The sequence below is a fragment of the Talpa occidentalis genome, unplaced genomic scaffold (assembly GCF_014898055.3).
Source record: "Talpa occidentalis isolate TD23 unplaced genomic scaffold, MPIMG_talOcc4v2.1 talOcc4.17, whole genome shotgun sequence".
NCBI classification, from domain to species: domain Eukaryota; kingdom Metazoa; phylum Chordata; class Mammalia; order Eulipotyphla; family Talpidae; genus Talpa; species Talpa occidentalis.
Genome location: NW_023601754.1, coordinates 39,705,301 through 39,731,773, shown reverse-complemented (window position 1 = coordinate 39,731,773; position 26,473 = coordinate 39,705,301). Strand labels below are relative to the sequence as shown.

Below are 26,473 nucleotides of genomic sequence, written 5' to 3'. Positions count from 1 at the left end.
GCCTGAGGACCTGGACACCCCGGCCCGGCGGGAGCCCGGCGGCCTGGCTCGGCCAACCCGCGGGTGCGGACCCGGGTCGCCCCTCCCAGCCCCGCGCGAGCCGTGGGGCCCGGCCCCCTCCCGCGCCCCGCGCGCCTGCGCACACCGGGCCGAGCCGGGCACCCCGCGAGCTGCCCGCGCCGCAGCCGGAGGGCTGGGCGCTCCTCCCACCCCGCGAGCCGGATCCCCGGAGCTCGGGCCGGTCGCGGCCGCTGCTTTCCCGGAGGAGCCCGCCCGGGGGGCCGGGGCTGCGGACCTGGAGCCTCGGGCCACCATGTGCTCCCCGCGTGGGGCCGGCCAGGGGTCCTGAGGCTGGGACGGCGCGGGGTGAGCGCGCGCGGCAGTAAGTGGGCGCCGGGCCCTCTTTGTGGGCGCGGCCTGTTTGCGGTGGGAGAGCCGGAGACCCTGCGCACCCCCAAGTTTAGTCACCCAGGCCGGGACGGGGAGTAAAGGCCCCAGAGGGAAGTCGGAAGTGGAGCCCCAGAATGAAGCGCCCCCACCCCGCCCCGACGCTGGATCGAGATTCGGGGCGGGCCTCTGGAGTCTGGGAGCACCCCCTGGACTGAGCAGACCCGGCGGGCCGCCCGGGTGGGTGGGCAGTTGCGGCGACCGAACTACAGCGTCCTCGGACCTGCGGCCCCCCGCGCGGTGGCCGTGGAACTTCTCCCCTCCCGCCCCCCTCATCGCCATCCGTGCGCGCGGGGGGCGCGGGGAGCCAGGGTCTAGGGGGCACGGGGGCGGCGGTGATGGCCGAGTCAAGAAAAACCTGGGTTGTAACGAATCCCGTTTGCTTTCCACAGCCCTGCAGTCTCCAGAGAAGGCCTTTTAAGTGAAACGAATCGCCGCTGCGCCTCCAAACGCCGGGTTCCGTGTGAGTTTGCGCTGCTCCTTTGTTTCGGTGAAATGCATTCGATTTTCAGGAGACCGGGTTGCTTGATTTCGTTCCTTGGAAAGGTCCTGCTTCTGAGTGGTCTACTCTTTGAACTGGGAGAGGGAAATCAGGATTTCCTACCCAATTTGATGGCATCTCATTTAAGGGCTTGAATGCAGCTCTACAGTTACTCTTGTGCTCACTAAGCAGTGTTTTTCCAAAGGATCCCTGATGATGGAAACACCCCTGCGGGAGGTTAATGTTCATCTTTGTTTTCGACAGTGATTGTGAGGGATTCATTTAAGGGTTACATCTTTTTAATGATTCCAGAGTAAAAAAAGAGGATTCCCCACCCCCCACCCCAAAGGAATTCAGGAATAGTGCATTTTGGTGCCAGCAGATGTAGTGAGAGGTTTGGTAGCATGAGTTTGTTTTTGACAAATAAAAAATTGAATATATTTGAGACTTAGAACATTGTTAAGCTCAGAAATCCCACAATGCATCGCCAGAGTAGTACTTGGTAAAGTTTATTATGCACACACAAAAGGCAGTAGGAAAACTGGGAGCACTCAAAACAAATATGGAACAATTCTCAAGAGTGTATTGTTGGGCCTCCCCGGTGGCGCAGCGGTTGAGCGCTGGGTTGCGAAGCTGCCCGCGGCCTCTGTGGCGCAGGTTCGATCCCCGGCTGCTTCCTGGCCACCGGAGGAGGGTCCCACATGGCGCGCAGACCTCTCCTGCCACCCGCTGCTCCCCTCAGCAGTGTACTTCGGTCCTTCTGCCTGCTCTGCTCCCCGCTCTGGCTCTGGTGAATTCTCTCACCCTCCTGCGCTTCTGACTGTACCCAGTGCATGTATAAACAAAAAACAAACAAACAAATAAAATAAATAAATAAAGCATGCCTCTATTAAAAAAAAAAAAAAAGAGTGTATTGTTAAGACATAGCTTATATAGTGAGGAGGGAGGCAGTTTATTCTTCACAGGGATTGGTGATAACAGAATTATCTTCAATGATAAGGAATTGGTTAGTGGTTACCTTATATCCAACTGGGGAAACAGTTTAAGTTTTGCGTATGATTTTCAGAGACATAAATAAGAAATGATCAGGTTTAGTCTTGCAAATTAGGCTAAATTAAACTTTCTTTGTATGATTAAACTACTTTTGTCTGCTCAGGGAATTTAACAGGCTGGTCTCCATTTATTTTTTATTTAAAAAATACATTGTGGGGTCTCCCTGGTGGCACAGGCGGTTGAGCGCAGCACTGTGAAGCTATCTGCACCCTCTGCAGCCAGGTTGGATCCTTGCCAGCCAGGGGGATACCCACATGGCACGGCAGACCTCGTCTGTCTTGCCTGCTGCTCCCCTCAGCAGTGTATTTCGTCAGTCTGCCTGTTCTGTTCCCCTCTCTGTCTCTGGTGAATCCTCTCACCCTCCCACACATCTGGCCTGTACCCTGGTTCTTTTAGGTATGAATAAATAAATCTTAAAAAAAATAAAAAATACATTGTGGAAGAGAATGATTACTACTGTTAATTAACACATCTATACTTTCATGGTGTCCCATGGATAACCCCTCTTTTGTGTGTGTGTGTGTGTATGTGTCTATATATGAAACTGAAGTCAGTTTCATATATAGACACATACACACACACACACACACACACATATATATATATATATATATATAATTACTATATATAGTATAGTAACCACGCTATTAGGTATTCAGGACTTAATCATCTTACGGCTGAGTTTGCCTGGGGCACATCTTTGGATGGACTAAGAGAGGTGTTGACTGAGAAAGACATGAAGCTAAAATAAAATAATAACACATATTTGGGGGTTGCTAGATTTGCAGATTGGGGAGCACATTTTCAGGTCACTCCCCAAAATATGCCCGGGTAGGGTTCTTAAGGGGATTTTAAAGGACTGAATTTAATGGGGCGGAGATAGAATTGCAAAAGTTGTTTATCAAGAATTGGAACTGGGGGGCCTCCCCTGGTGGCGCAGCGGTTGAGCACTGGGCTGAGAAGCTGCCCTCAGCCTCTGCAGCACCGGTTCGATACCCAGCCACCGGCAAGGGTCCCACATGGCACGCAGACCTCTCCTGCCGCCCGCTGCTCCCCTCAGCAGTATATTTCATCAGTCTGCCTGTTCTGTTCCCCACTCTGGCTCTGGTGAATTCTCTCGCCCTCCGGTGCTTCTGACTGTACCCAGTGCTTGTATAAATAAATAAATAAATCTTAAAAAAAAAAAAAAGAATTGGAACTGGTTCTAGATTATATTCCTTAGCGTTCACTGGTTTTTAGTCAAACTGGCCTTGCTTACTATGGCAAGAGAAGAAAACAATTATCTTTGTACAGTTCTTAGCAAAGGTCGTGTCTGGATGTCTGTTCTTGCCTATCAGTAAATAGTTATTTTAAAAGTTCAGCAGAGATTTTTAAATTTTTGATTAAAAAGAGACTCTGTCCAGGGAAGACAAGATAAAGATCACTTGGGATACTATCAAGCAGAGGTAGCACAAAAAGAAGTCCATTCACAGGTTATTTTATGCACAAAATATTTATGCAAATATATTTTGTGTACATTATACTATTTTATGCATACATATATTGTTTTCCTGTCACAAAACACAACCAAATGACATTATTTTCTGAGATACCCTCTTCCCCTAACAAAATGTAGTGAAGCGATCATCTTTGATATCAAATAAGAATTTTACTTTAATATTCAGTAGCTTTTTAGTTTTCCATTGTAGGAATGCACAAGTATTTATTTAAGCTTGTCGAAAGATGTGCATTTTCCCGCAGCTCTTCCTGGTTCCATTATAAACACTCCATGCATCATTTTTATTCTGCCTCCATCATATGAGGTGTGTCCATTCCCCTCCCCCACCCCAGTCTTACTAATTAAAGTATCATCAATTTTTCAAATCTGCCAATCCACTGCCTTTAGAGACATCTTAGTTACTAATGCGTGATTTCTGCTTTCAAGAGAATTATATCATGCTCGGGGCTGAGATCCACTTTCTCAGCCTGGGTCCCAAGAAAGATGGGTGGGGGAATTAGATCTTGCAGGCATTATTGATAATTCTGAGCAGGAAGGCAGGTAATGAGAGGTCCCAGTGTGCTAGCAGCTGCCACATAAAAGCCTGCTGGGCGGTGTCGAAGGATAAGTAGGTCTCAAATTGTGGCATCTAGACCAGCAGCCTCAGTATCACTTGGAAACAGTTTTGAAATGCAGATTCTCAAGCTCAGTCTCAGACTACCAAATGTCAAGTTTTAGGTATGGGCCCTGCAGAGGATGTTTTTAATAAGTCTTCCAGGTGACTCTCATGCATGACCAAACTCTTGATGCCGGTGTGACCACTGGGGGAAGTTTTATAAAATCTGAGGTTTAAAAAAAAATCTCAGGTCACAGCCTGTATTAGTAAAATCAGAATGTTTGGCAGATAGAAGGCAGGCTTAAGTATATTTTAAAGATCTGTAGGTGATTCCCATGTGCAGCAAAGTTTGGGAAATTTTTGTCTCTACTATTTTCTATTTTCAACTTTAGAGAGCGGCTAGCTTTCTTTTTTTTTCTCTTAAAGATTTATTTATTTATGCATATAAGAATTGGAACAAGCCAGAGGTGCAGGGTGTGAGAGGATTCACCAGAGATAGAGTGGGGAGCAGAACAGGCAGACTGACTGAAATACACTACTGAGGAGAACAGCAGGCAAGTCAGAAGAGGTCTGCTGAGAGCAGCTAGATTTCTGAATGTTAAGAGGAAGTTCTTGTTTAAAAGGGGTCAGCACTTCTCAGGTGGGGTGGATTGAGGTGGATCTGCTCAGGATGCTGTGGACAGCCCACTCTCTGTCCAGATCTGCCTCCCTGGGTGGGGATCGAACTGAAAACCCTCCTGCCAAAGCCTCTGGACACAGGAGAGTCTGTCTTCATCTGTCTGTGTATTTTTCCCCCAGCTCTGGCTTCTGTGGACTCTGCTTCTACAGTAAATGATCCATAAGAAAAATTGACCAGTTCTTGCAAGTCTGAAATCATGGCTCATGTAAGTTGCTGTTTCTATATGAAATGCTGTACTTTATTTCAGGTTATGTGAACATTCTCATTAGTTACCCTGAAACTTCTTGGAGCCCTGATCAACAGCTCCTCCTGGCCTCTCCCATTCTCCTGTGTGTTCCCTCGTCTCCATCTGTGTCCACGTGTGAATTCACCAAATTTATTTAGTGTCTCCTGTGTGTTTGATCTTTGTCTAGAGCAGAGGTAAGCAAAAATTAAGTCCTTAGAGCGATTTGATCTAAGCTTTTCAGAGTTAGAGAACACTTTAGAGGAGCACTGTTCAAAAGAATTACAATGCAAGCTATATACATAATTTTAAATTTAGTAGTCACATTAAAATTATAGAAGCTGTGTCTTCTTAATGCAGAAGGCAACATGTCAGTCTCATTAAAAAGTATAGAATAACATGCAACTTTTTACTTTTCAACTCAAACTTTTTAGTTGTTACACTTAAAAAGAGGAATGTGTAATTTTAATGTTTTGTTTAACCCAGTATGTTGTCATTTCAAAGTATAGTATACATAAAACTACTGAAATTATTTACATTCTTTTTAAAGTCTTCAATATCCTGTATATATTTTATGTGTACAGCACATCTAAACTGGACCAGCCACAGTTCAAGAGCTTAATAACCATATATGTCTAAGCTAGCATATTAGACGTTGTGGCTTTAGAGATTTTGTGTAACCTAAATTCTAAATATAATTTAATATATTTAAAAGTATCAACATATCTAAATATAATCAAATCTAACATAGCTATAAAATGGACTATTGTGGGGAGCCTCCCTGGTGGCACAAGGGGTTAAGACACAACCTATGAGGCTGTTGGCAGCCACTGCGGCACGAGTTCGATCCCTGGCATGGGAAGAGACCCACATGGTGCAGCAGACCCCTCCTGACTTGCCTGCTGCTCCCCTCAGCAGTGTTTCAGTCTGCTTGTTCTGTTCCCCACTCTGTCTCTGGTGAATCCTCTCACACTCCACACCTCTGGCTTGTACCCCAGTTCTTGTATGCATAAATGCATAAATAAATGCATAAATAAATAAATCTTTTTTAAAAAAATAAATAAATAAAATGGACTATTGTGTAGTAAGTTAAAAGGATTTATTATAGTGAGGAAAATGCATATGATATAATAATGAAGATGGGTCTGGAAGGAATTCTTAATTTTATGCAAACTCTATATTTTGGTGTTTGGTTTTTTTTTGCACAAAGTTAATGTTGATTTTACCTTTGTATCATATTGCAAGATCCTTTACCAATGTTACATGAGGAAATAAACAAAACAAATGAAGGACTGTTAAGTTGTTTTCCTAGTTGTTAAGTAGGAAAACAAATTGAAATGTAAGAACCATCAACAAGAGTACATTGAGGATAATGCTGTAAAAAGAAATACAGAAAATTGCTGGAATACTATATGATTCATATTCTTTCAAACAAGCAAAATATACTCCTATATACAATGGAACATAAACAGAATTTTTTTTTGGTAATGTATAGAAAGGCAAGTTCTTTTTAATGTTGTGAGCAGATAAATGTGTCTGTGATAGAGATTCTACTAAGCTATTACAGAGTGCGCTGGAGACACATTTATGGATTCTGGGGACCATGTTTACTCTGATTCTTTGATTGGGATAGTGGCTATTCTAGCCAAAATGAAAAAGAAAACACAGAAGCATGAGACAAAGATGAATGAACCTTCTCTCCTATCTTAACAACATTTAGATGGAAATCACATTTGCAGACTATCCGGTCTGCTTTGGAAGAGGTTTTTGTTTAGCTCTCAAATCCTGATTGCTCTATGCAGTATCTGCTCGGAAGGTGTCGTGTTGAACAAAACTATGTGCGCTCTGAGTACATTTAGTGCGCTTTTGTACATGTCTGCTGGGACTCACAAGTGATTGCTATCTGTGGAGGAAATCCTAACCCTTCCTTGCACGCCCTCCCTCTGGGTGTGACTGCCTCAGTTTTCAGTAGTCAGTACACTGTTATCACTGCAATCATCAGAAGTTTCTCCAGTAAGACACAGCAGGTCCTTAGCCAAAAGCAATTAAGGTCACATCGTCTCTATTTGTTCAGTGTAATTAGCCTTCATCATCCTCCTGGTTTGTTTTTCTCATCTTTCCACACAGGCACCCCTAAAGAGTGAGTAGCCACAGCCAAGCGGGAAATCACTAGATGGTCGATTACGGCTGCACTGAGCCCAGAAATCTAAGTCTGCAGCAGTATCAGGCTTAGAGATCAGGAAGATTCGATTGCCAAGTTTTGCTTTTTATTAGTAAAAAACATGAACCAGAGTGCCTGTTCTGAAAAGAGGTTTTCTATAGTGTTCTGGACAGGCACTTCAGGCTGGTTTGTTTCCTTGTCTTCTGTAGGCGGGGAATATTTCCAGTTCCACCATCCTAGATCAATCTTGAACACTTTAAAAATAGACTTTCAGGTTTTTGGTGGGGAGGGGAATTCAATCAGTTTTTGTTTTTTAAGGAAAAGAGGTTAGAGTAAATCACATTCATCAATATGTTTGGGGGGCCTGTTACAAGCAGTGTTTTTATAACACATTCCAGTTAATTGGGAAATACTGATAATGTCCTGAATAGATCTGGAAATAAGTAAAACCCAGTATCCCATGGAACGCAGGTAGTTATGTCTAGAGCATCGATGGGCAGACTACAGCTTATGAATAAGCTTGGACCCAGGGCATGAAAACTGGATGAATAGCCTGACAAGGAACTGTTTTTTTTTCTTTTTTTAAAAATATTTATTTATTTATGCATACTAGAGCTGGGGTACAGGCCAGAGGTGTGGTGGATGAGGGACTCACCAGAGACAGAGTGGGGAGCAGAACAGGCAGACTGACTGAAATGCACTGCTGAGGGGAGCAGTGGGCGAGGCAGGAGAGGTCTGCTGTGCCATGTGGGTAGTTCCCTGCCCAGGGATTGAATTTGGTGCTGCAGTGGCTGCGGATAGCTTCATAGGTTGCGTTTTAACCCCTTGCACCACCAGGGAGGCCCCCAAAAGTCTATTTTGAAGGAATTATTTTTCCAAAGAAGGGTGAGGGAAGGATGTATAACACGGATGATGTTACATGCAGAGCTGAAGTGTTGCTCCTTTACATAAATAATTTTATAAATAATACATGGGTTTGTCATTTCAGAGTTTGGTGCTGTTCAGAGATGTGGCTGTAGACTTCTCTCAGGAAGAGTGGGAGTGCCTGGATTCCTATCAGAGGAATTTGTACAGAGATGTGACATTAGAGAACTACAGCAACTTGGTGTCACTGGGTAAGCTTATCTCTGGCAACTAATTTAGAAATTCACAGAACTGAATGTTAGGGCTGTCTTTTTTTTTTTTTTTAAGATTTATTAATTTATTTATACAAGCACTGGGTACAGTCAGAAGCGCGGGAGGGTGAGAGAATTCACCAGAGCCAGAGCGGGGAGCAGAGCAGGCAGACTGAAGTACACTGCTGAGGGAAGTAGCGGGCGGCAGGAGAGGTCTGCTCGCCATGTGGGACCCTCCTCTGGTGGCCGGGGAGCAGCCGAGGATCGAACCGGCGCTGCAGAGGCTGTGGGCAGCTTCGCAACCCAGTGCTCAACCGCTGCGCCACCGGGGAGGCCCAGGGCTGTCTTTTTAGAAACTAGCTGAGTGTCTGCTATATATTCTGGGATTAGGCACTTTCACCTATTCATGCATTAAATAGGACCTTACTTCATAATTCAGTAACTTTCATCTATTCCTTTGCCTTTTCTATAATTGCTTCTCTTTAAAGACAAGCTGGCTTAATTCTGAGATATTCAAAGTGAAACTATTGTGAAAGAAATCTGGTTTCATACTGCTGTGGATGGTCTCTACTCACTCATCTGCAATGGAAGTTGGAAGACAGGTGTCTGGTGCTCTATAAACAGTGTACATCAGCACTTGGTTAAAACTCAAGTGGACATAGTCATTGGACAGCTATATGTTATTGTTCAATTCATGATGAAAGTTTCAAATACATGAGCTTTGCACTGAACATTGGATGTCTATCCTGGCAAGAAACTATTAGCAAATTATCATAAAACAGTAAAAATAGTACCTATTCAGCACATATAGTGCTTGCTTTGTCTTAGGCATTCACCCATCTCATTATTATTATTACTATTATTTTTAAAGACTTATTTATTTTTATACAAGAAGCAGGGTACAGGCCAGATGCACGGGAGGGTGAGAGGATTCACCAGAGACAGAGCGGGGAACACAACAGGCAGACTGACGAAATACACTGCTGAGGGGAGCAGCGGGTGAGACAGGAGAGGTCTGCCGCGCCCTGTGGGACCCTCGCCGGCTGGCCAGGATCGAACCTGCGTTGCAGAGGCTGCGGACAGCTTCACAGTGCGGTGCTCAACCGCCTGCGCCATTAGGAAGGTCCCCAACTCATTATTATTATTCCCTTTTTGCAACTGAGAAGACTCAGGCCCTAGAGACCCGGATGACAGAAGCAGGGTTTGAAACTAGTGTTCACAGTCCTTTCTCCTCTGAAGAGACAGAATCTGTTGAAGTTTAATTTTAATCAGATTATGTTCCTGAGTCTGTGTTCTCGTAATTCTTTGTGATGCTTAAGTAACTCTAATGTGAATGTTTTTCATCTCATGAACCTCCTTTGTTCTGAATGCTTGATCAAGTGAATTATTCCCTTATTTTTCCATTGTTGTTTTTCAAGCAGGATGTTCCATTTCTAAGCCAGATGTAATTACCCTACTAGAGCAAGGGAAGGAACCCTGGATGGTTGTAAGGAATGAGAAAAGAGGCTGGAGCCTAGGTGAGTACATGCTGCTCAGCAGCAGTAAGTTGTTAATGGCACAGCCCTTAGTATTGATTATGAAGAAAAGACCTGAAACCCAGGTAGAAAACTTCCCCAAAGGTTCCAGAAAAATTTTTCCTGTGCTTCCACTTACTGCCTGTTTCTTCACTCTCAAATTTCCCGCTCATTTCAAGGGAGGTTTGGGGGGAGCTTTCTTCCCTAATGACAACCATTTAGCCTGTATTTTAGTTTTAATTCCTTTCTAGATCATCTTTTGTATTTTGCCTTTTATGTCAATATCCATTGCCCTCTTTTCATGGCATTTACATGGTAGTGAGGAAGTCACATAATAAACATGTAAACAAACAAATGGGTCACCAAGTGTCATGAAGTGATAAAGATTTATGGAGAAATCACTTAAGAATGTAGCAAGAATGGCTTGGTAAGAATATGGAGGATTAGTGGGTAAATGAGGTAGTTTTTTTATTATTATTTATTTATTTATTTATACAAGAACCGGGGTACAGGCCAGATGCGCGGGAGGGTGAGAGGATTCACCAGACAGAGTGGGGAACAGAACAGGCAGATTGACAAAATACACTGCTGAGGGGAGCAGTGGGCGCGACAGGAGAGAGGTCTGCCACACCAGGAGAGAGGTCTGCCGTGCCATGTGGAACCCTCACCAAGCGGCTGGAATCAAACCAGCACTGTAGAAGCTGCGGACAGCTTCACAGCGCTGTGTTCAACCACCTGTGCCACCAGGGGAGGCCCTGAATGAGGTAGTTTTAAGTAGGGAAGAGGAAACAGTTGAAACTTCAACTGGTCAAAGACAGAACCATTTGGGCAGCTATACACATAACAGATGTATTGTAATACATACACTATACTTAATCTATAAAAACTTAATGATACTCATAAATTGTTCACCATTAGAAACTATTAGAGAACAAACTTACTTGGGAAACAAAAATTTAAAGGAAATAAAATATTTATCCTGCTCCTTGGATAAATCCTGAATAAATACAACTAAATGAATGAGATTTGCTTCAACAAATGTGAGGAGAGAGGAGTGGGTGTGCAGAGGCCAGGACTGGGTATGGGCCAGTGGTTGTTGAAGTTCAGTCATAAATATGTAAACTTTATTATACTGTTGTGTCTGCTTTTGTGTCTGTTAGAAATTCTCTCTAATAGGATTTTGCTTTATTTTAAAATTATTGCAAGATAGAAGAAGAAATGAGAGATGAGGCAGTGGTGAAAGTAAGTATATGCCACTATTTGGAGGAATCTTGCCATAAAGCAGACATAAGAGGGGCTTCCCTGGTGGCGCAAGGGGTTAAGCACAGCACTATGATTCTATGTGCAGCCACTGGCTAGGGAGCAACCCACATGGCGCAGCAGACCTCTCCTGTCTCGCCTGCTGCTCCCCTCAGCAGTGTATTTCAGTCAGTCTGCCTGTTCTGTTCCCCGCTCTGTCTCTGATGAATCCTCTCACCCCCCACACCTCTGGCCTGTACCCCAGTTCTTGTATGCATAAATAAATAATCTTTAAAAAAGAAAAAAAAAACAGACATAAGAAATGGGGTATAAGAAATGTATTTTATGATGTGAGACATTAGAACTTATTTATAGAGTGAATGGGGATGATTTCAAAGAGGAAACTTGATCGAGTAGAGAGAGTCATTTTATTAAGCAATGATCTTTAGTAGATGGGAAAGTAGGAGCTAATTTATAAGGGAGAATCATGTGTATAATAAAAAAGGGACTTAGGTTGATTGCATACTATGACAAAGGGGAGACTACATATTTTTTTGTTCAATTGCTTCTGACTTTTTGGTGAAATAAACAGTAAGGTTATCAGCAGATAATACTCAGTATGTCATTGGAATTTAGTATGGATTATTCCATGGTATTGATTCTCGGAAGTACAGTTCTGGTTTTAGGGCTTCAATGTATTTCTTCATACATTAAGCCTGTTGTTAATGTGAATTGCCTCCATCACAAATATTGGGCTGTTGGAAAAGTCACGACGCACTTTTTCTTGAAAAAGAGAAAAAATACATCATGACTTTTCTGATAACCCAATATTTTATATTCCATATCATCTTATATCAACAAAATTAAGTGATTAAAGTGGCGTCAGGAAACAGATAATTTTATGATCAGGAAATTTTCTCATTTTCTTTTTAATTAAAGCTGATACCTGCCAACGGCAATAACATTTCTCCTTTTATGTTGATCTAAATAGATATTAGCTAATTACTGGTCATTTTATATATCACTTATGTCTTACTTGGCTTATTTCGGCTGATACTATCATACTAGCATTGTTTTCTGGAGTAAAGCCCTTTGATCTAATAGAATCCAAACTAGTATTTGGTTTGTTCATCTTACATAGGTAATGTTTTCCAGCTATCATAAATGTGGATACATTCAGATTTCCTCTCATTGGTCCATCTTCTGATGTTTGGTCCACCCTTTCATTTCGGTTTAGGTCAAGCCCATTATTTTAGCTTAAATCCCATGTGTGATGTGTAATGACTGCTTCCAGTTTCAGTTTATTTAAAGTAGAAGAAGAACCTAAAGATATTGATGAAGTTACGGGAACGCAGGAGCGTTGTGGGTTTTTGTTTCGCCCCAGTTACCTGTCTCCTCCCCCGCCTCCCTAGACAGCAGCCCAGGGCTCATTGTGCAGCCACCTCTCATCATCCTTCAATCTTGTGTTCATAGAGATGGGTGTATTTGCACAGCTTGCAGGGATAAAAGATCTGGCATAAACAGATTTGTGAAACATGACTGACTGTTTAAGATACAGCTCAGCTGTTTTTACTGCACAGTCGTCGGTCTCCCAGATGAGAATGTTCAGCATTCCAGGGCTTCATCTGACAGGTCCCTTAGTGGGGGCACCATACATGAAACCCTCAGGCTCACTATATCCATATTGCTACTATTTTGTTTCTGTAGACAAACCTTTAAATTTGATAGGATATGTTTTATAACTTGTTCTACTTTGTTTTTTGAGTGAATATGATTAATGTGTTGTAAGTTTATACTTACTTATTTTGTGATTGTTTACTTCTTTTATTCCGATAAATTTCCCATTGTTTAATGTTCCTGATGCCAATTTGTATGGGTCTTTATGCTGTAAACAGTTTATCACTTTTTCTTACAAATGTTTTGGCCATTTATTTTGATATTGACTATGACTTCCCTTTTGGAGTACTGGCTTTTAATATTTAATTTGCAAGTAAATCCTTTGAAATTGCCATCTTATAACATTTGCCGTACTTTATAAATAGCAGCCTAAAACACATTAACTACTACGACTAAAACTGTTTAGCTAATTACTGGTCATTTATATTTCATTTCTATCTCACTTGTCAAAAAATTCTTACAAAATTGCTATAGATGCCTCCCTGTTATCACTGCTATGGCCTGAGTTCCATAGATGGCGCAGCAGACCTCTCCTGTCTCGCCCTCTGCTTCCCTCAGCAGTGTATTTCACAAGACTTGCTTATTCTGCTCCCTACTCTGTCTCTGGTGAACCCTCTCACCCTCCCACCACCACTCTGCAGAAGTACCCAAAAGACTTTGGCTGTGAGTAGAATATAGGAAAGACTATGAATGAATAAAGCAGGTCGAGTATTTGTAACAGAAATGTGTATAGTTGTAAAAACTCAAATGAAGATAAATCAGTAGAACCTTTCGTCACTTTGGCCGTGAAAGCAGTCACTCGTGACTGCAAAGTATAAAGTAGCTGCAGTGGTGACATTTATAGGTAGAGGGAGAACTGGAAGGATAAGTATAAGAAAATAAGTATATATTTTCCATCTATGTGTTTAACTGGGATGGTTTAGATGTGCTTTTGTTTGCCATCTCTGTAGGTATTGATAAAAAAAAAGTTTAATCAGTGTGTGAGGTTGGAGGCAACCTCATATTGTATATATATCATACACAAGAACTATTAGCTCTGGGCCTCCACTGGTGGTGCAGGCGGTTGAGCGCAGTGCTGTGAAGCTGTCCGCAGCTTCTGTAGTGTGGGTTTGATCCCGGCTGGCTGGTGAGGGTCCCACATGGTGCGGCAGATCTCACCTGTCTCGCCCGCTACTCCCCTCAGCAGTGTATTTCGTCAGTCTGCCTGTTCTGCTCCCCGCTCTGTCTCTGGTGAATCCTCTCACCCTCCTGCGAATCTGGCCTGTACCCTGGTTCTTGTATAAATAAATAAATAAATCTTTAAAAAAAAAAAAGAACTATTAGCTCTGGGAGCTACTTTGTGCTGGAGGGTTGTTAATGACAATGAAAGATTGTTTTCTGCCCTTGATAAGGTGTAAGGTAAGAAAATAGAGATTTAGTAGCCAGTGAAAAGCACTAAAAAATGGAACAACTGTGACATTCTAGGAACTGAAAGAAAGTAGGAGTCGTAAGGACAAAGGAAACAAATGGGACAGTGACTTGATCTTCTGCCCATGGTGACGTATTTGTATTTTATTCTAATCAAAAAGAGAAATCATTTAAATATTTAAGAGATTCCCCAACTTTGATCTGTATCCAAACAATCTGTTCATAACTCATTTTCTTCATTCCTCTTAGCTTTTTTTCAAAGTACATGAAGAGAAAGTCTGTTTACTTCAATGGGTTTTATTTTCTATTTTCATGTATTATAAACTTTTTTGGTCATTTACTTTTTCGAGAATAATAAAATAGCCTGTATCTTGTTTTCTTTCAGATTTGGAATCCAGATATAACTCAAAAAAGTTATTTAAAGGAAAGGGTATCTATGAAATGGATTTATCTCAGTGGGAGATAATGGAGAGAATTAGAAGCTGTGGCTTTGAAGATTCCTCTTTCAGAAAAGATCATAGATACAAAAAGTTAGTGGGACAAGGAGGTCCCCAAAAGGGATATTTCAGAGAAGTGAAAAAACCCACCTCTGAAAAAATGTCCCCTTACAGAAAACTCAAACCTCTTACTCTGTATCAGAGAATTCATAATCGAGAGAAGCCGTATGAATGTGGGGAATGTGGGAAGGCTTTTAGGGTGCGCCAGCAACTTACTTTCCATCAGAGAATTCATACTGGTGAGAAACCCTATGAATGTAAAGAATGTGGAAAAGCTTTTAGACAGAGCGCCCACCTTAGTCGACATCAGAGAATCCACACTTCTGACAAACTCTGTGAATGTAAAAAATGTGGAAAGATCTTTACATGCGGTGCAGATCTTCGAGTACATCAAAGAATTCATATCGGTGAGAAGCCCTATGAGTGTAAGGAATGTGGAAAGGCCTTTCGAGTTCGAGGACAACTTAATCTCCATCAGCGAATTCACACCGGTGAGAAACCCTACGAATGTAAGGAGTGTGGGAAAACCTTTAGGCAGTATGCCCACCTTACTCGCCATCAGAGGCTGAATATTGCTGAGAAGTGCTACGAATGTAAGGAATGTGGACAGTCTTTCCTGTGCAGTACAGGCCTTAGAGTCCATCACAAACTTCACACTGGTGAAAAACCCTATCAGTGTAAGGAGTGTGGGAAAGCCTTCAGAGTGCGGCAACAACTTACACTTCATCAGAGGATTCACACCGGTGAGAAGCCCTATGACTGTAAGGAGTGTGGAAAGACCTTCAGTCGTGCCTATCACCTGACGCTCCATCAGAGAATCCACACTGGTGAGAAACCTTACGAATGTAAAGAATGTCAAAAGTTCTTCCGTCGTTACTCAGAACTTATCTCACATCAGGGTATCCATATTGGAGAGAAACCCTATGATTGTAAGGAATGTGGGAAGGCCTTTAGGCTCTTCTCTCAACTTACTCAACATCAGAGTATCCATTTTGGGGAGAAACCTTACAAATGTAAGGACTGTGAGAAGACTTTTAGACTGCTCTCACAACTTACTCAACATCAAAGCATTCACACTGGTGAGAAACCCTATGATTGTAAAGAATGTGGAAAGGCCTTCAGACTTCATTCCTCACTCATTCAACATCAGAGAATCCATTCTGGTGAGAAACCGTATGAATGTAAGGAGTGTAAGAAGGCCTTTAGACAGCATTCTCACCTGACCTACCATCAGCGAGTTCACAATGTAACTAAATAGTCATTAGAAGGCTTTCCGTTGTGATTCTGTGTTTATAGACAGACAATAAATTCTAGAGAAGCTTTTGAACGGAGGCATCCCTTTTTTCTTCATGCACGTGATGAACTTAACATAGAAGGTTTATTTAAAGGAAAGACTATGTTAATTTAATGTATTTGTGGAAGTCTTTCATCATCACCATTCAAATCATGTTAAACTTTTGGAAATTTGTTTTAGGAAGGAACACTTAAAGGAGTGAAAGGGAACACTATTAGCATTCATATATATGGAAGAAATTTTGAATATTCTCAGGCCCCCAACAGGCCCACCAGGTTGTATCAACACAGGAATGTTCTACTTTCAAGGAGCAGGAAACCTGGAATGCCACTATTACATAATATTAAGAAATGATGTTATTAAGGGTGATAATTGCATTGCAGTTATTTAAAAATGTGTGTTAGAGAAAAACTGTGACGTTTATAAGCTAATGATCAGATACAATGTAGGAATTTCCTTTAAAATGCTCATGTGAAAAAAAGTGTGGCTGCATAGCTTAAGTTTGTCAAAGTGATAGATAAGTCTTAGGTATGTGGTTTTATTTTGTTTTTGCTATTTCCCTTCTATGTATTTGAAATTTTTCCTAGTGTTCTTTGAAAGATAAAATGGCTATGAAATTATAATCAATTTGAAGTGAGTGTTTTATTAAATGTCTGCACCTCAGAACTTATCGGTATTGCCAAAACCCTAAACACTGAGCTATTAAATATGTTCTACTTATTTATGAAATTAAAATTGCAGATCTAGATTTTATTTATCTCACCTGTTGCTACATCTATTATAGAGCCTGTCCCACAGCACATAAATGTTAAATGAATGAGTAAAAACAAAGCAATCACTACAACAAAATAAAAATTAACAGGGCACACCTGCATTGTCTAAGGAGCGCGGAGCAACATGTTGAGCACTTGAACCTGAGTTATTGCAAAATTAAAATGTAGCTAGTTGAAATTAAACATTTAGAATGCACATGAGGTTTAGAAGACAGTTCTTTTCGAAAAATAAAAGCAATGTATTTCAGTTATTCAGCATTTCTCTGCTGTAATTGGGAAGCTGTGACAGTCAAAAGAATTGCATCATCACATAATACAGAACCCAGTTTTAAGTGTTTCTGCACCCAGTCTGTATACTTCCTTAGGGAAGCCTTCTTGATTACACCGAGTCATGCTGTTTTTATCCTCATGCAAGTTATCCCATGTTTACAGTTGATTAGTTTTCACAGACTGTGTTTAGCCTGTAGAGGTTTGGGGATGCAAAGGCCCTTTTCTACTCTGTCCTGTTACATTCAAGCTTGCAATGCCTCAAGGAATAAAATTCTCTTAAAATTATATTTCCTATACATTTTACTGTATTTTATATGCCTAGGGGTCACTCAACCAGAAAAGAAATCAACAGGCTTTTCTGGATACTGGCTTCCCTATGAGGCTGCTGTTAGAAAAATGGCTTAAAATTCTTAGAAACCCTGCTTCTGACTGTGCCCAGTGCTTGTATAAATAAATAAATCAATCTTAAAAAAATAAAATAAATAAAAACTTCTTTATGTCCCAGAATTGCTCCCAAGTTCCCCCCATTTCTGGAGGTATGCCATCCAGCTTCCTACTGTGTACCCTAGTCCTGTCTAGAGCAGAGGTGGAACCAACATGCAGTCTCTCCAGAGATAATTGACCATCACTTCTCAGATCTGCAATTTGATGGGAGAGAATGATTCCATTTGACTTTGCACAGGAAAGATCTGAGCTTTTCTATAGACCTAAGTCTACATAAAATTTGGCTTTAGTGTTGATTGGCTTCAACTTAAGTATGTGGTAAAATCTCAGGCTTTGTTGTATCTTTAGGGTTGGATGAGGAAATGACAGTAGGGTGCTTACAGGTCAATAAAGGGGTCTTGCCTGGGAATCCCTGGGAGGTGAAACCCTATAGCAGGGTCCATTTTGTATATGAGGGATGGACTGATTTCACATGACATGTATACAACTCTGGATTAAACCATAATTATATTTTCTGACTCAGGAAGAAGAAAGTTGTAGGGAAGGGTGGGAGATGGAGCAGCGAGTAAGACGATGTGTGAGGATAATTCTAAATAGTTCCAAATGAAATGGACCAGTTCTTGAGACAATACAAACTACCAGCTCATACAATATGAAAGAGATAATGTGATTAGCCCTGTAACTGTTAAGGAAATTGAATAAATAAAAACTCACCAAAAAAATTCGGCTAGCCAGGGCCTCCCTGGTGGCACAGGCGGTTGAGCGCAGTGCTATGAAGCTGTCCACAGCCTCTGCAGTGCCGGTTCGATCCCTGCCAGCTGCAGAGCAACCCACATGGCGCCGCAGACTTTTCCTGTCTCACCCACTGCTCCCCTCAGCAGTGTATTTCAGTCAGTCTGCCTGTTCTGTTCCCTGCTCTGTCTCTGGTGAATCCTCTCACCCTCCGGCCTCTGGCCTGTACCCCAGCTCTTGTATAAGTAAAAATAAATCTTTAACAAAATAAAATACATATGCAAGTAGATATGTAAGTAGATTCTGTTATATACAAAGCAACACAGAATATTATCAAATAGAGTCCTAATATTTAAGAATTATACAATGACCAGAAATGCAAAGCTGGCTCAATACTGAAAAAAATCTAACAATGTAAACTATCCTATAAAAAGTTTAAGAAGAAAAACACATGATCAAATTAATCAATGCAAAAAAGCATTTGACAAAATCCAATATCCATTTATGATAACTTCTGAGAAAAGCAGGAATACGGACAATATTCGATTCGATAAAGAGCATCTATGAAAACCCTACAGCTAACTTTATACTCAAAATGAAGACTCTCGGGCCTCCCTGGTGGCACAAGGGGTTAAGACACAACGTATGAAGCTGTCCACAGCCACTGCAGCACGAGTTCAACTGCACGAGTTCAATCCCCGGCCAGTTGAGCTACCCACATGGTGCAGCAGACCTCTCCTGACTCACCCGCTGCTCCCCTCAGCAGTGTATTTCAGTCAATCTGCCTGTTCTGTTCCCCATCAGTCTCTGGTGAATCCACTCATCCTCCCACACCTCTGGCCTGTACCCCAGTTCTTGTATGTATAAATAAATATATCTTTTAAAAAATATGCATGAGTTTTTGAAAAGGTTCAGAAGAAATTCAAAGAAGAGTCTTTCAACTGCACATCCCCTCCCTCCGCCCCGCACAAAAAGGAATTTTGACCTAACTCACGTCTTACACAAAAGTTAACTCAAAATGGATCATGAACTTAAATATAAAACATAAAACGATTTTTTTGAACACAGAAAATCTTTAGAATCTAGGCAGAGTCTTTACTTTTCACACGAAAGTATGCTCCACAAAAGAAAAACGAGGTAAATCAGACATCATCAAAATGAAAAACGTTTGTGCTGCAAAAGACTCTGTTAAGAAGATGAAATGGGAGAAAACATTTGCCAATTACATGTATGACAAAGGATGTCTATCTGGGATGTTATATACAAACAACTCTCAGTCCTCCCTCCCCTAGCAGGGGACACTTGTAAAATAAGTAAGCTTGGGCCTCCCTGGTGGCGCAAGGGGTTAAGCAGCGCACTATGAAGCAATCCACAGCCTCTGCTGCATGAGTTCAATCCCCGGGCAGGGAGCTACCCACACGGCGCGGCAGACCTCTCCTGTCTCACCTGCTGCTCCCCTCAGCAGTGGATTTCAGTGGATCCGCCTGTTCTGCTTCCCACTCTGTCTCTGGTGAGTCATGTCACTCCGCCCCCTGCACCTCTGGCCTGTACCCCAGCTCTTACATACATAAATGAATCAATCTTAAAAAAAAAAAAGTAAGCTTCACATGCCTGCACCTCTCGGGCAGTAACACGGCTGTGCCCGGCCCTGGGAGCGAACCCAAGCTCTGAGAATTCTGAGAAATCCGGACCCTGGTGCCTGGACTGCGCAATTCTGTCAGCCCGCGACTACGCAGGCATCACTGCCAGCCTCCTCCTGCGGGAACCTCTGAGATTGGGGGAACCTCTGGGGACTCCCTTAAATGACACGGAATAGTCGGCTTACACCACGGTAGCGGGAGGTCCTCGGGTCGCGCCAAGACGCCTCGGAGCGCGCGGGACACCGGACCACAGGACGCGCCCCCGGCCTGGGGATTCTTTTGGACCCCGTCGGGTGGGACCTTGAGACTACATTTCCCGGCGGCCACCGCGCCCCGCGCCATTCCGTACCCCGATCCCTGACGTCTCGGTGCCAGCCCCGGGCTGCGCGGCCGGCGGGGGGCTGTCCTCTGGGGGCCGCTCGCTGCCGGGGGTGGAGGCTTCCAGAGCCGGGCTCCCTCGCGGCGCCGACAGGAATGGGGACCGGCCGGCTCCGCACCGCGTCGCCACTAGGCCACGGCGCTCCAGATGAATTCCTCACGGCAGTCAGCCTCGCGGGGGCGGGGGTAGAAGGGGAGGGGGAGGGGGAGGGGGCCTGTCACCCGAGCTGAGACCGCGGGGGCGTGGTGCCACTAGCGGCGTCCTCCGCCGCCAGGTGAGTGTGCGCCGGCCGCGCTCCGCCGGCAACGTCGGCCCCTTGGATTTGGTTCCGGGCAGGCGGGGTCCCGGGCGCCAAGTGCCAGGACGGGGGGGGGGGGGGGGGTGTGTGTGAGGGTGTGTGTGTGTGTGTGTGTGTGTGTGTGTGTGTGTGTTCGAGGCTGCTGGGCTCCGGGGGGGGGGGAGGGTGTGTGTGTGTGTGTGTGTGTGTGTGTGTGTGTGTGTGTGTTCGAGGCTGCTGGGCTCCTTCTGTCCCGTCTTCTCCCTGGGGGCTGCATACCGTGACCTGAGGATCTCGCGGCTTCCGCCCTTGCAGTTTCATTCACTTTACAGAGAAAGGCTATTTTGAAGATGCCCCTGTAATAAGGATTTACTCCTGGCAGTGTTCGGGGAAGGGAGAGCTTTACAAACGCAACTGTAAGCCAGAGACACACTAGGGGGGGGGGTGGGGGAAGGGAGGGAGTAGGATCAAAACAAGGGAGCTGGGAATTGTATGGTGGCTACTATAACCAAGATGAAAACGTATACATTGTGCAAAAATGAAAAAAGATGTAAAAAAGTATAAAATAAAATAAAAATATATATATATTAAAAAAGAAAAGGAAACCCCAGTTGGCTGTTTCTGAGCTGTAAATCATCATAGTAAATCGTTACACCTACTCGCGTGCCTTCATGTCTTCTGTGAGCCATCCTAGCAGATTATTGAGCCTTAAGAGAGGACTGGGGAAAACCCTGATTTACAGCTTCCTTGTCAGAAGTTATGGGTGGCCTGGGATTCGCAATTGGCAACTGAAGAAGGGAATTGCGGGACCTCACTTAGTTTGTAGGGTCTCAGGAAGCCCTGCTCCCAATGGCTCTCTGGTCAAACTTCTGTCCTAGAGCTGTAAGATGTCTCAGCATTACCAGGACCAAAGAGAAGTTGGGTCTGAATTCCTTCTGCTGAGGCTACAGTTCATTGGATTTGTAGGAGCACCGAGATTTTTCCAAACTGCCTTAAAGAGGAGAAACAAAGGTAGTTTTTTTTTTTTTAAGATTTTATTTATGCATATATAAGAACTGGGGTGCAGGCCAGAGGTGTGGATGGTGAGAGGAGTCACCAGAGACAGAGTGGGGAACGGAACAGGCAGATTGACCAAAATACACTGCTGAGGGGAGCAGTGGGCGAGTCAGGAGAGGTTTGCTGCGCCATGTGGGTAGCTCCCTGGCTGGCCATGGGATCAAACTCGTGCTGCAGTGGCTGCAGATTGCTTCATAGGTTGCGTCTTAACCCCTTGTGCCACCAGGGAGACCCGAAACAAAGGTAGTTCTAAGGGTGCTGGTTTGGTGGGCTCTGAGGCCAGGCTGATCACATGGAGTTTTATCCTTTTTCAACCCCGCCTTCTCTAGCCTATACACCTCCAGGAGAGGAGTCCAGAAAACCCATCGTTTCTGACAGTTCTGAAAACCATGCCCCATGCTGTTTCTTTTTTTCCTTCCCGAAGTACAGTTATTTTGTTGTGTAACATGAACAACTGATTTATGTATGCCCAACTTTGGGGACTTTTTAGCCCCCTTAGGGAATTGTTCTGCAACTTCTTCCATCCCAGTGTGATCAGTGAGTGTTGGGGTTTGGTGTAGGTGGGTTCTTGGGTCCCTCTGAAAACGAATTTGGCAGAATCACCCATTCAGTGACACATGGCAAGTTTATTTAGGAAAAATATTTACAGAGACACAGATGTGCAAAGAGCTGCCCTCTGCCAAGGCAAGGGGTGTCCTTACAGATTGCTCTTTGATGAAATGACTCTGTAGAATTTCTTGCTTTGGCGTCTGGGTTGGCTCTGTTTTCTGTAACTGGTAATCCTTTCTGCCACCCCCTCTGGAAATCCTCTCTGCCTCCTGCCCCTGGTTTTTGACCTTGTCAAAACTTTCATCCTACATTTTCTATTCTAAGCTCCCAATCAATAGCAGAGCCCTGGTCTTCACTAAATGTTGCCCCCCTCAACAAACAGTGCTTAAATTCTTTTTTAGCAGATCATTTACATTTTTTCACCTGCAAAGTCTTTTGCCAGGTGCCCCAAGGGAGCAGAAATATCTTCCCATAAAAGTATTATCAGTGTGATACTTTGGGGAGGTGGAGATGAAATGGGACTCATGACAAGCAAGCTGTGATGTTCTTTACAAACCTTGATTTTCCACTTGTGAGTTACAGCACCTCAGCTAGATGCTCCCTGGGTCCACATGGACAGATTTTTCTGTGGGTTTTAAGTTTGGGTGGGGAAGTCTAAGTTGGGTGAGTCCTGAGAAGGTAGAAATCTTCTACAGTTCCTACTGCTGCTATCACAAATTACCACAAACTTAGTGACATGTAACAACACAAACTTACTATGTTACTGAGATTGGGTTCACAGGGCTAAATTCAAGATATTGGCAGGGTTATGTTCCTTCTGAAGGCTCCAGGGAGGATTTATTCCCAGCCACTAGAGGCAGCTCGCATTCCTTAGCTGATGGCTCCCCCATTTTCAGAACCAGCAACCACACACCATTCTGCCCTCTACTGTAGTTTCTTTGTCTCCCTCTGACTGTCCTGCCTCCCTCCATCAGGTAAAATACCCTTGTGATTACACTGGGCTCAGACAATCCAGGATATAGTCTTCTCAAGACCTTTAACTTAATAACACCTGGAAAGTTTCTTTTTCCAAGGAAGGTAGCATACTCACAGGTTCTAGAGGTTTTTCTGCTCACCACATATCACTGGCCCAGGATCCAGTGAGAGGATGCTCAACAGCCAAGTTCTCCTCGGAGTCTGCCAGAATGTGTCCATCCTCAACAGTGCCAGGTGCAGTAGACCTCACACATCAGCTGTGTAGCTTAGGAACAAGGAAAGCAGGAGCAAAGAAAACCTGCAAGATGCTGGGGCTCCTTGGTGGCTTAGGGATTAAGTCTCAGCACTATCACCCCTGCAGCCTGAGTTCGATCCCTGGCAAGGGAGCTGACCCACATGGCGCAGCAGACCTCTCCTGTCTCACCTGTTGCTCCCCTCACCAGTGTACTTCAGTAGATTACCTGTTCTGCTCCCTGCTCTGTCTCTGGTGAATCCTCTCACCCCACTCACTTCTGGCCTATACCAGTTCTTCTATGCATAAATAAATCTTTATTTTTTTAAAGATTTATTTATTCATACAGGAGCTGGGGTACAGGCCAGAGATGTGGGGGGTAAGAGGGTTCACCAGAGACACAGTGGGGAACAGAACAGGCAGACTGACTAAAATACACTGTTGAGGGGAGCAGCGGGCGAGGCAGGAGGTCTGCTGTACCATGTGGGTTTCTCCCTGGCCGGACGGGGATAGAATCGGCGCTGCAGAGGCTGAGGACAGCTTCACAGTGTGGTGCTCAACCGCCTGTGCCACCAGGGGAGGCCCATAAATAAATCTTTAAATAAAAAATGAACATAAGCACCATCTTTAGGTGGGTTTGTTTAAAGAAAAAAAAACCCCGCAAGATGCATTTTCTCGTAAGAATGATAGATTCTGAGAGCACAAAAACATTTGAGAATTTGTTTAATTTAAACACTCCAAAATAAACACATCATTTCATCCCTAAAATGGAAATACATATGTCCTTCATATTCAGTCACTTAATGATAAATCTGAGTCTTCAAAACATCCTTAAGTTCTATCCAACTTCTATGTTCCAGCGTAGAGATTGGGTAAAAAAAAAATTTGGAAGCGTTTTCATCAATTTTGCTTATCTTTTTCTTTAAAGATTTATTTATTTATTTATTTATTTATACAAGCACTGGGTACAGTCAGAAGCACAGGAGGGTGAGAGAATTCACCAGAGCCAGAGCGGGGAGCAGAACAGGTAGAAGGACTGAAGTACACTGCTGAGGGGAGCAGCGGGCGGCAGGAGAGGTCTGCGCGCCATGTGGGACCCTCCTCCGGTGGCCGGGGAGCAGCCGGGGATTGAACCGGCACTGCAGAGGCTGCGGGCAGCTTCGCAACCCAGTGCTCAACCGCTGCGCCACCGGGGAGGCCCTTATCTTTTTCTTCAAATGGCGAAGGGGAAAGAATGCGTACTTACTTGGAATGTGGAGACTCACCGTATTGTGTGACTGCACAAAGTGTTTCATTTAACTGGGAAGCTGCACTTATCTGGACTTTTTTATTCCCAGCCCTTTCTAGATGGACTTTTTCTATTTTCTACTGTCATCAAGTCTCAGTGACACTACAGCTGAGGAACCGGATGTCCTTCAACGTTCAGGCAGGGGCTGCTGTTGACTGTCTTAGCCTCTTCCTTCGCTGCCTCCCACCCCCCGACCTCAGAACTGTCATCATATTTTCACGAATAATAAATGGATTTGTTGCTGCAGTGTCTGGTGGCTTTCAGGGATGTTTCCATCGACTTCTCCCAGGAGGAGTGGGAGTGCCTGGGCCCGGTGCAGAGGGACTTGTACAGGGAAGTGATGTTGGAGAACTACAGCCACCTGGTCTCTCTGGGTCAGGTCATCTCCCACGATAGTCAGCATTTATCTCCAACAGTGCTGCCTCCTTTATTGTGAATTTCTGACCTTTATTCCCTAAGGGAAGGTTTGAGGTTTTAAAGGGAGGAAAAGACAGCTCCACTGGGTACCCCCTCATTTCTTACCTCCCCATCTCCCTCTGTCACTTCCCTGATGTGTCTGAGAAACACTCAGACAGTGTCTCTCTTCTCTGATGACCAGTGACTAGCTGTGAATCTGAGCCCCTGAACATGACAGCGTCCCGTTTATTTTCTTTGAAGCTGGATGTTTGATCCCTAAGCCAGATGTGTCTTTCTTATTGGAGCAAGGGAGGGAGCCCTGGCTGGTGGTGAGACCCCTGACAAGAGGCTGGAGCTCAGGTGAATGAGGTTGGCTACATGTGACCTGGACTCAGCCTGTTTCTCTGATCTCGTTTCTAATAACCACTTTCACTCAGCCTGTTCTGGACATGCAGACCTTCCTGCTGATCCTCAAATAAGTAAAGCTTTGTCTTAATTATAATTATCATCAGGTACCATTGAGTTGTTTCTTTTATTAAGATTTATTTATGTATGCATATAAGAATTGGGGTGTAGGCCAGAGGTGTAGGGGGGTAAGAGGATTACCAGAGACAAAGTGGGGAGTAGAACAGGCAGATAACCTGAAATACACTGTGGAGGCGAGCAGCAGGAGAGACAGGAGAGGTCTGTTGTGCCATGTGGGTCAGCTCCCTGGCTGTGGATCAAACTCATGCTACAGTGGCTGGTGATAGCTTGATAGCGCTGAGACTTATCCCCTGCGCCACCAGGGAGGCCCCCAGGTACCACTGACTTATAATTTAGATATTCTTATATTCACTTTCTTGGTCTAAGTTGCCACTTAGCACCTTACCCTGTGTGCCTCCTACCCCGAAATGATAGTAGATTTCTATTTACCCCCATTTGTATTTATTTATCATCCTGTTGCTAAAACATGGAGAGCAATTTAGAGTCCAAACTGGGTTTATCTGGCCCCTCACAATGCTCCTTATTTACTACATTCCAGCAGGTTTTTAAGAGTTTTGTAAACCTTCTTGGGCCTCTCTGACAAAGTAAAGGCCAGATGTTCTTGTCTGCTGACATGAGTTGCTGTTGACCTGAGCTGTGTGGGTTTTTTTTGGTTTTGCTTTTATTTACAATTTCTTTCTAGCCTACAGCAGAAATCTGGAGGTTTGTTTTTTATTTTTTTAAAGATTTATTTATTTATGCACACAAGAGCTGGAGTACAGGCCAGAGATGTGGGAGGTGAGAGGATTCACCAGAGACAGAGTGGGAAACAGAATAGGCAGACCGACCGAAATACACTGCTGAGGGGAGCAGTAGACGAGACAGGAGAGGTCTGCTTCGCCATGTGGGTTGCTTCCTGGCTGGCCGGGGATTGAACTCATGCTGCAGAGGCTGCGGATTGCTTCACAGTGAGGTACTTAACCCCTTGAGCCACCAGGGAGGCCTAGAAATCTGGAGGTTTAGATTTAGATTTCTGACTCATTTCCAAAAGATGACTTAAACTTGAACTTAGTGATATGTGTCTTTTATTTTCCATCTTTACTGTTCTCCGTGACAC

At 43.8% G+C, this 26,473-nt stretch overlaps 1 protein-coding gene and 1 long non-coding RNA gene across 6 annotated transcripts; both read left to right on the top strand.

Moving 5' to 3' along the window:
- The first annotated feature begins 297 nt into the window (after positions 1-297).
- Positions 298-17,642, top strand: LOC119250187 (zinc finger protein 30 homolog). 5 transcript variants are annotated; one of them, XM_037517933.2, is made up of 6 exons: positions 298-366; positions 840-910; positions 4,873-4,958; positions 8,126-8,252; positions 9,671-9,769; positions 14,475-17,642. In XM_037517933.2, exons 3-6 carry the CDS (start codon positions 4,950-4,952, stop codon positions 15,842-15,844), a joined length of 1,605 nt encoding a protein of 534 aa, XP_037373830.1. In that variant the 5' UTR covers positions 298-366; positions 840-910; positions 4,873-4,949; the 3' UTR covers positions 15,845-17,642. The 5 variants fall into 5 exon arrangements, with proteins under 5 accessions (XP_037373830.1, XP_037373829.1, XP_037373831.1 ...); XM_037517932.2 differs by having other exon boundaries at positions 298-382; XM_037517934.2 differs by lacking the exon at positions 298-366 and adding an exon at positions 611-627.
- Positions 17,643-20,663: 3,021 nt separating this feature from the next.
- Positions 20,664-24,722, top strand: LOC129146087 (uncharacterized). The gene is made up of 3 exons (XR_008552519.1): positions 20,664-20,811; positions 21,274-21,406; positions 24,545-24,722. It is a non-coding gene; the product is annotated as an uncharacterized LOC129146087 (long non-coding RNA).
- The last annotated feature ends 1,751 nt before the right edge of the window (positions 24,723-26,473 follow it).

Coding starts and splice junctions, on each gene's coding strand:
- LOC119250187 (XM_037517930.2), top strand. CDS start 8,108: ATGGGTTTGTCATTTCAGAGTTTGGTGCTGTTCAGAGATGTGGCTGTA. Junction 8,253..9,670: donor CAGCAACTTGGTGTCACTGG/GTAAGCTTATCT, acceptor TTGTTTTTCAAG/CAGGATGTTCCATTTCTAAG. Junction 9,770..14,474: donor GAAAAGAGGCTGGAGCCTAG/GTGAGTACATGC, acceptor GTTTTCTTTCAG/ATTTGGAATCCAGATATAAC.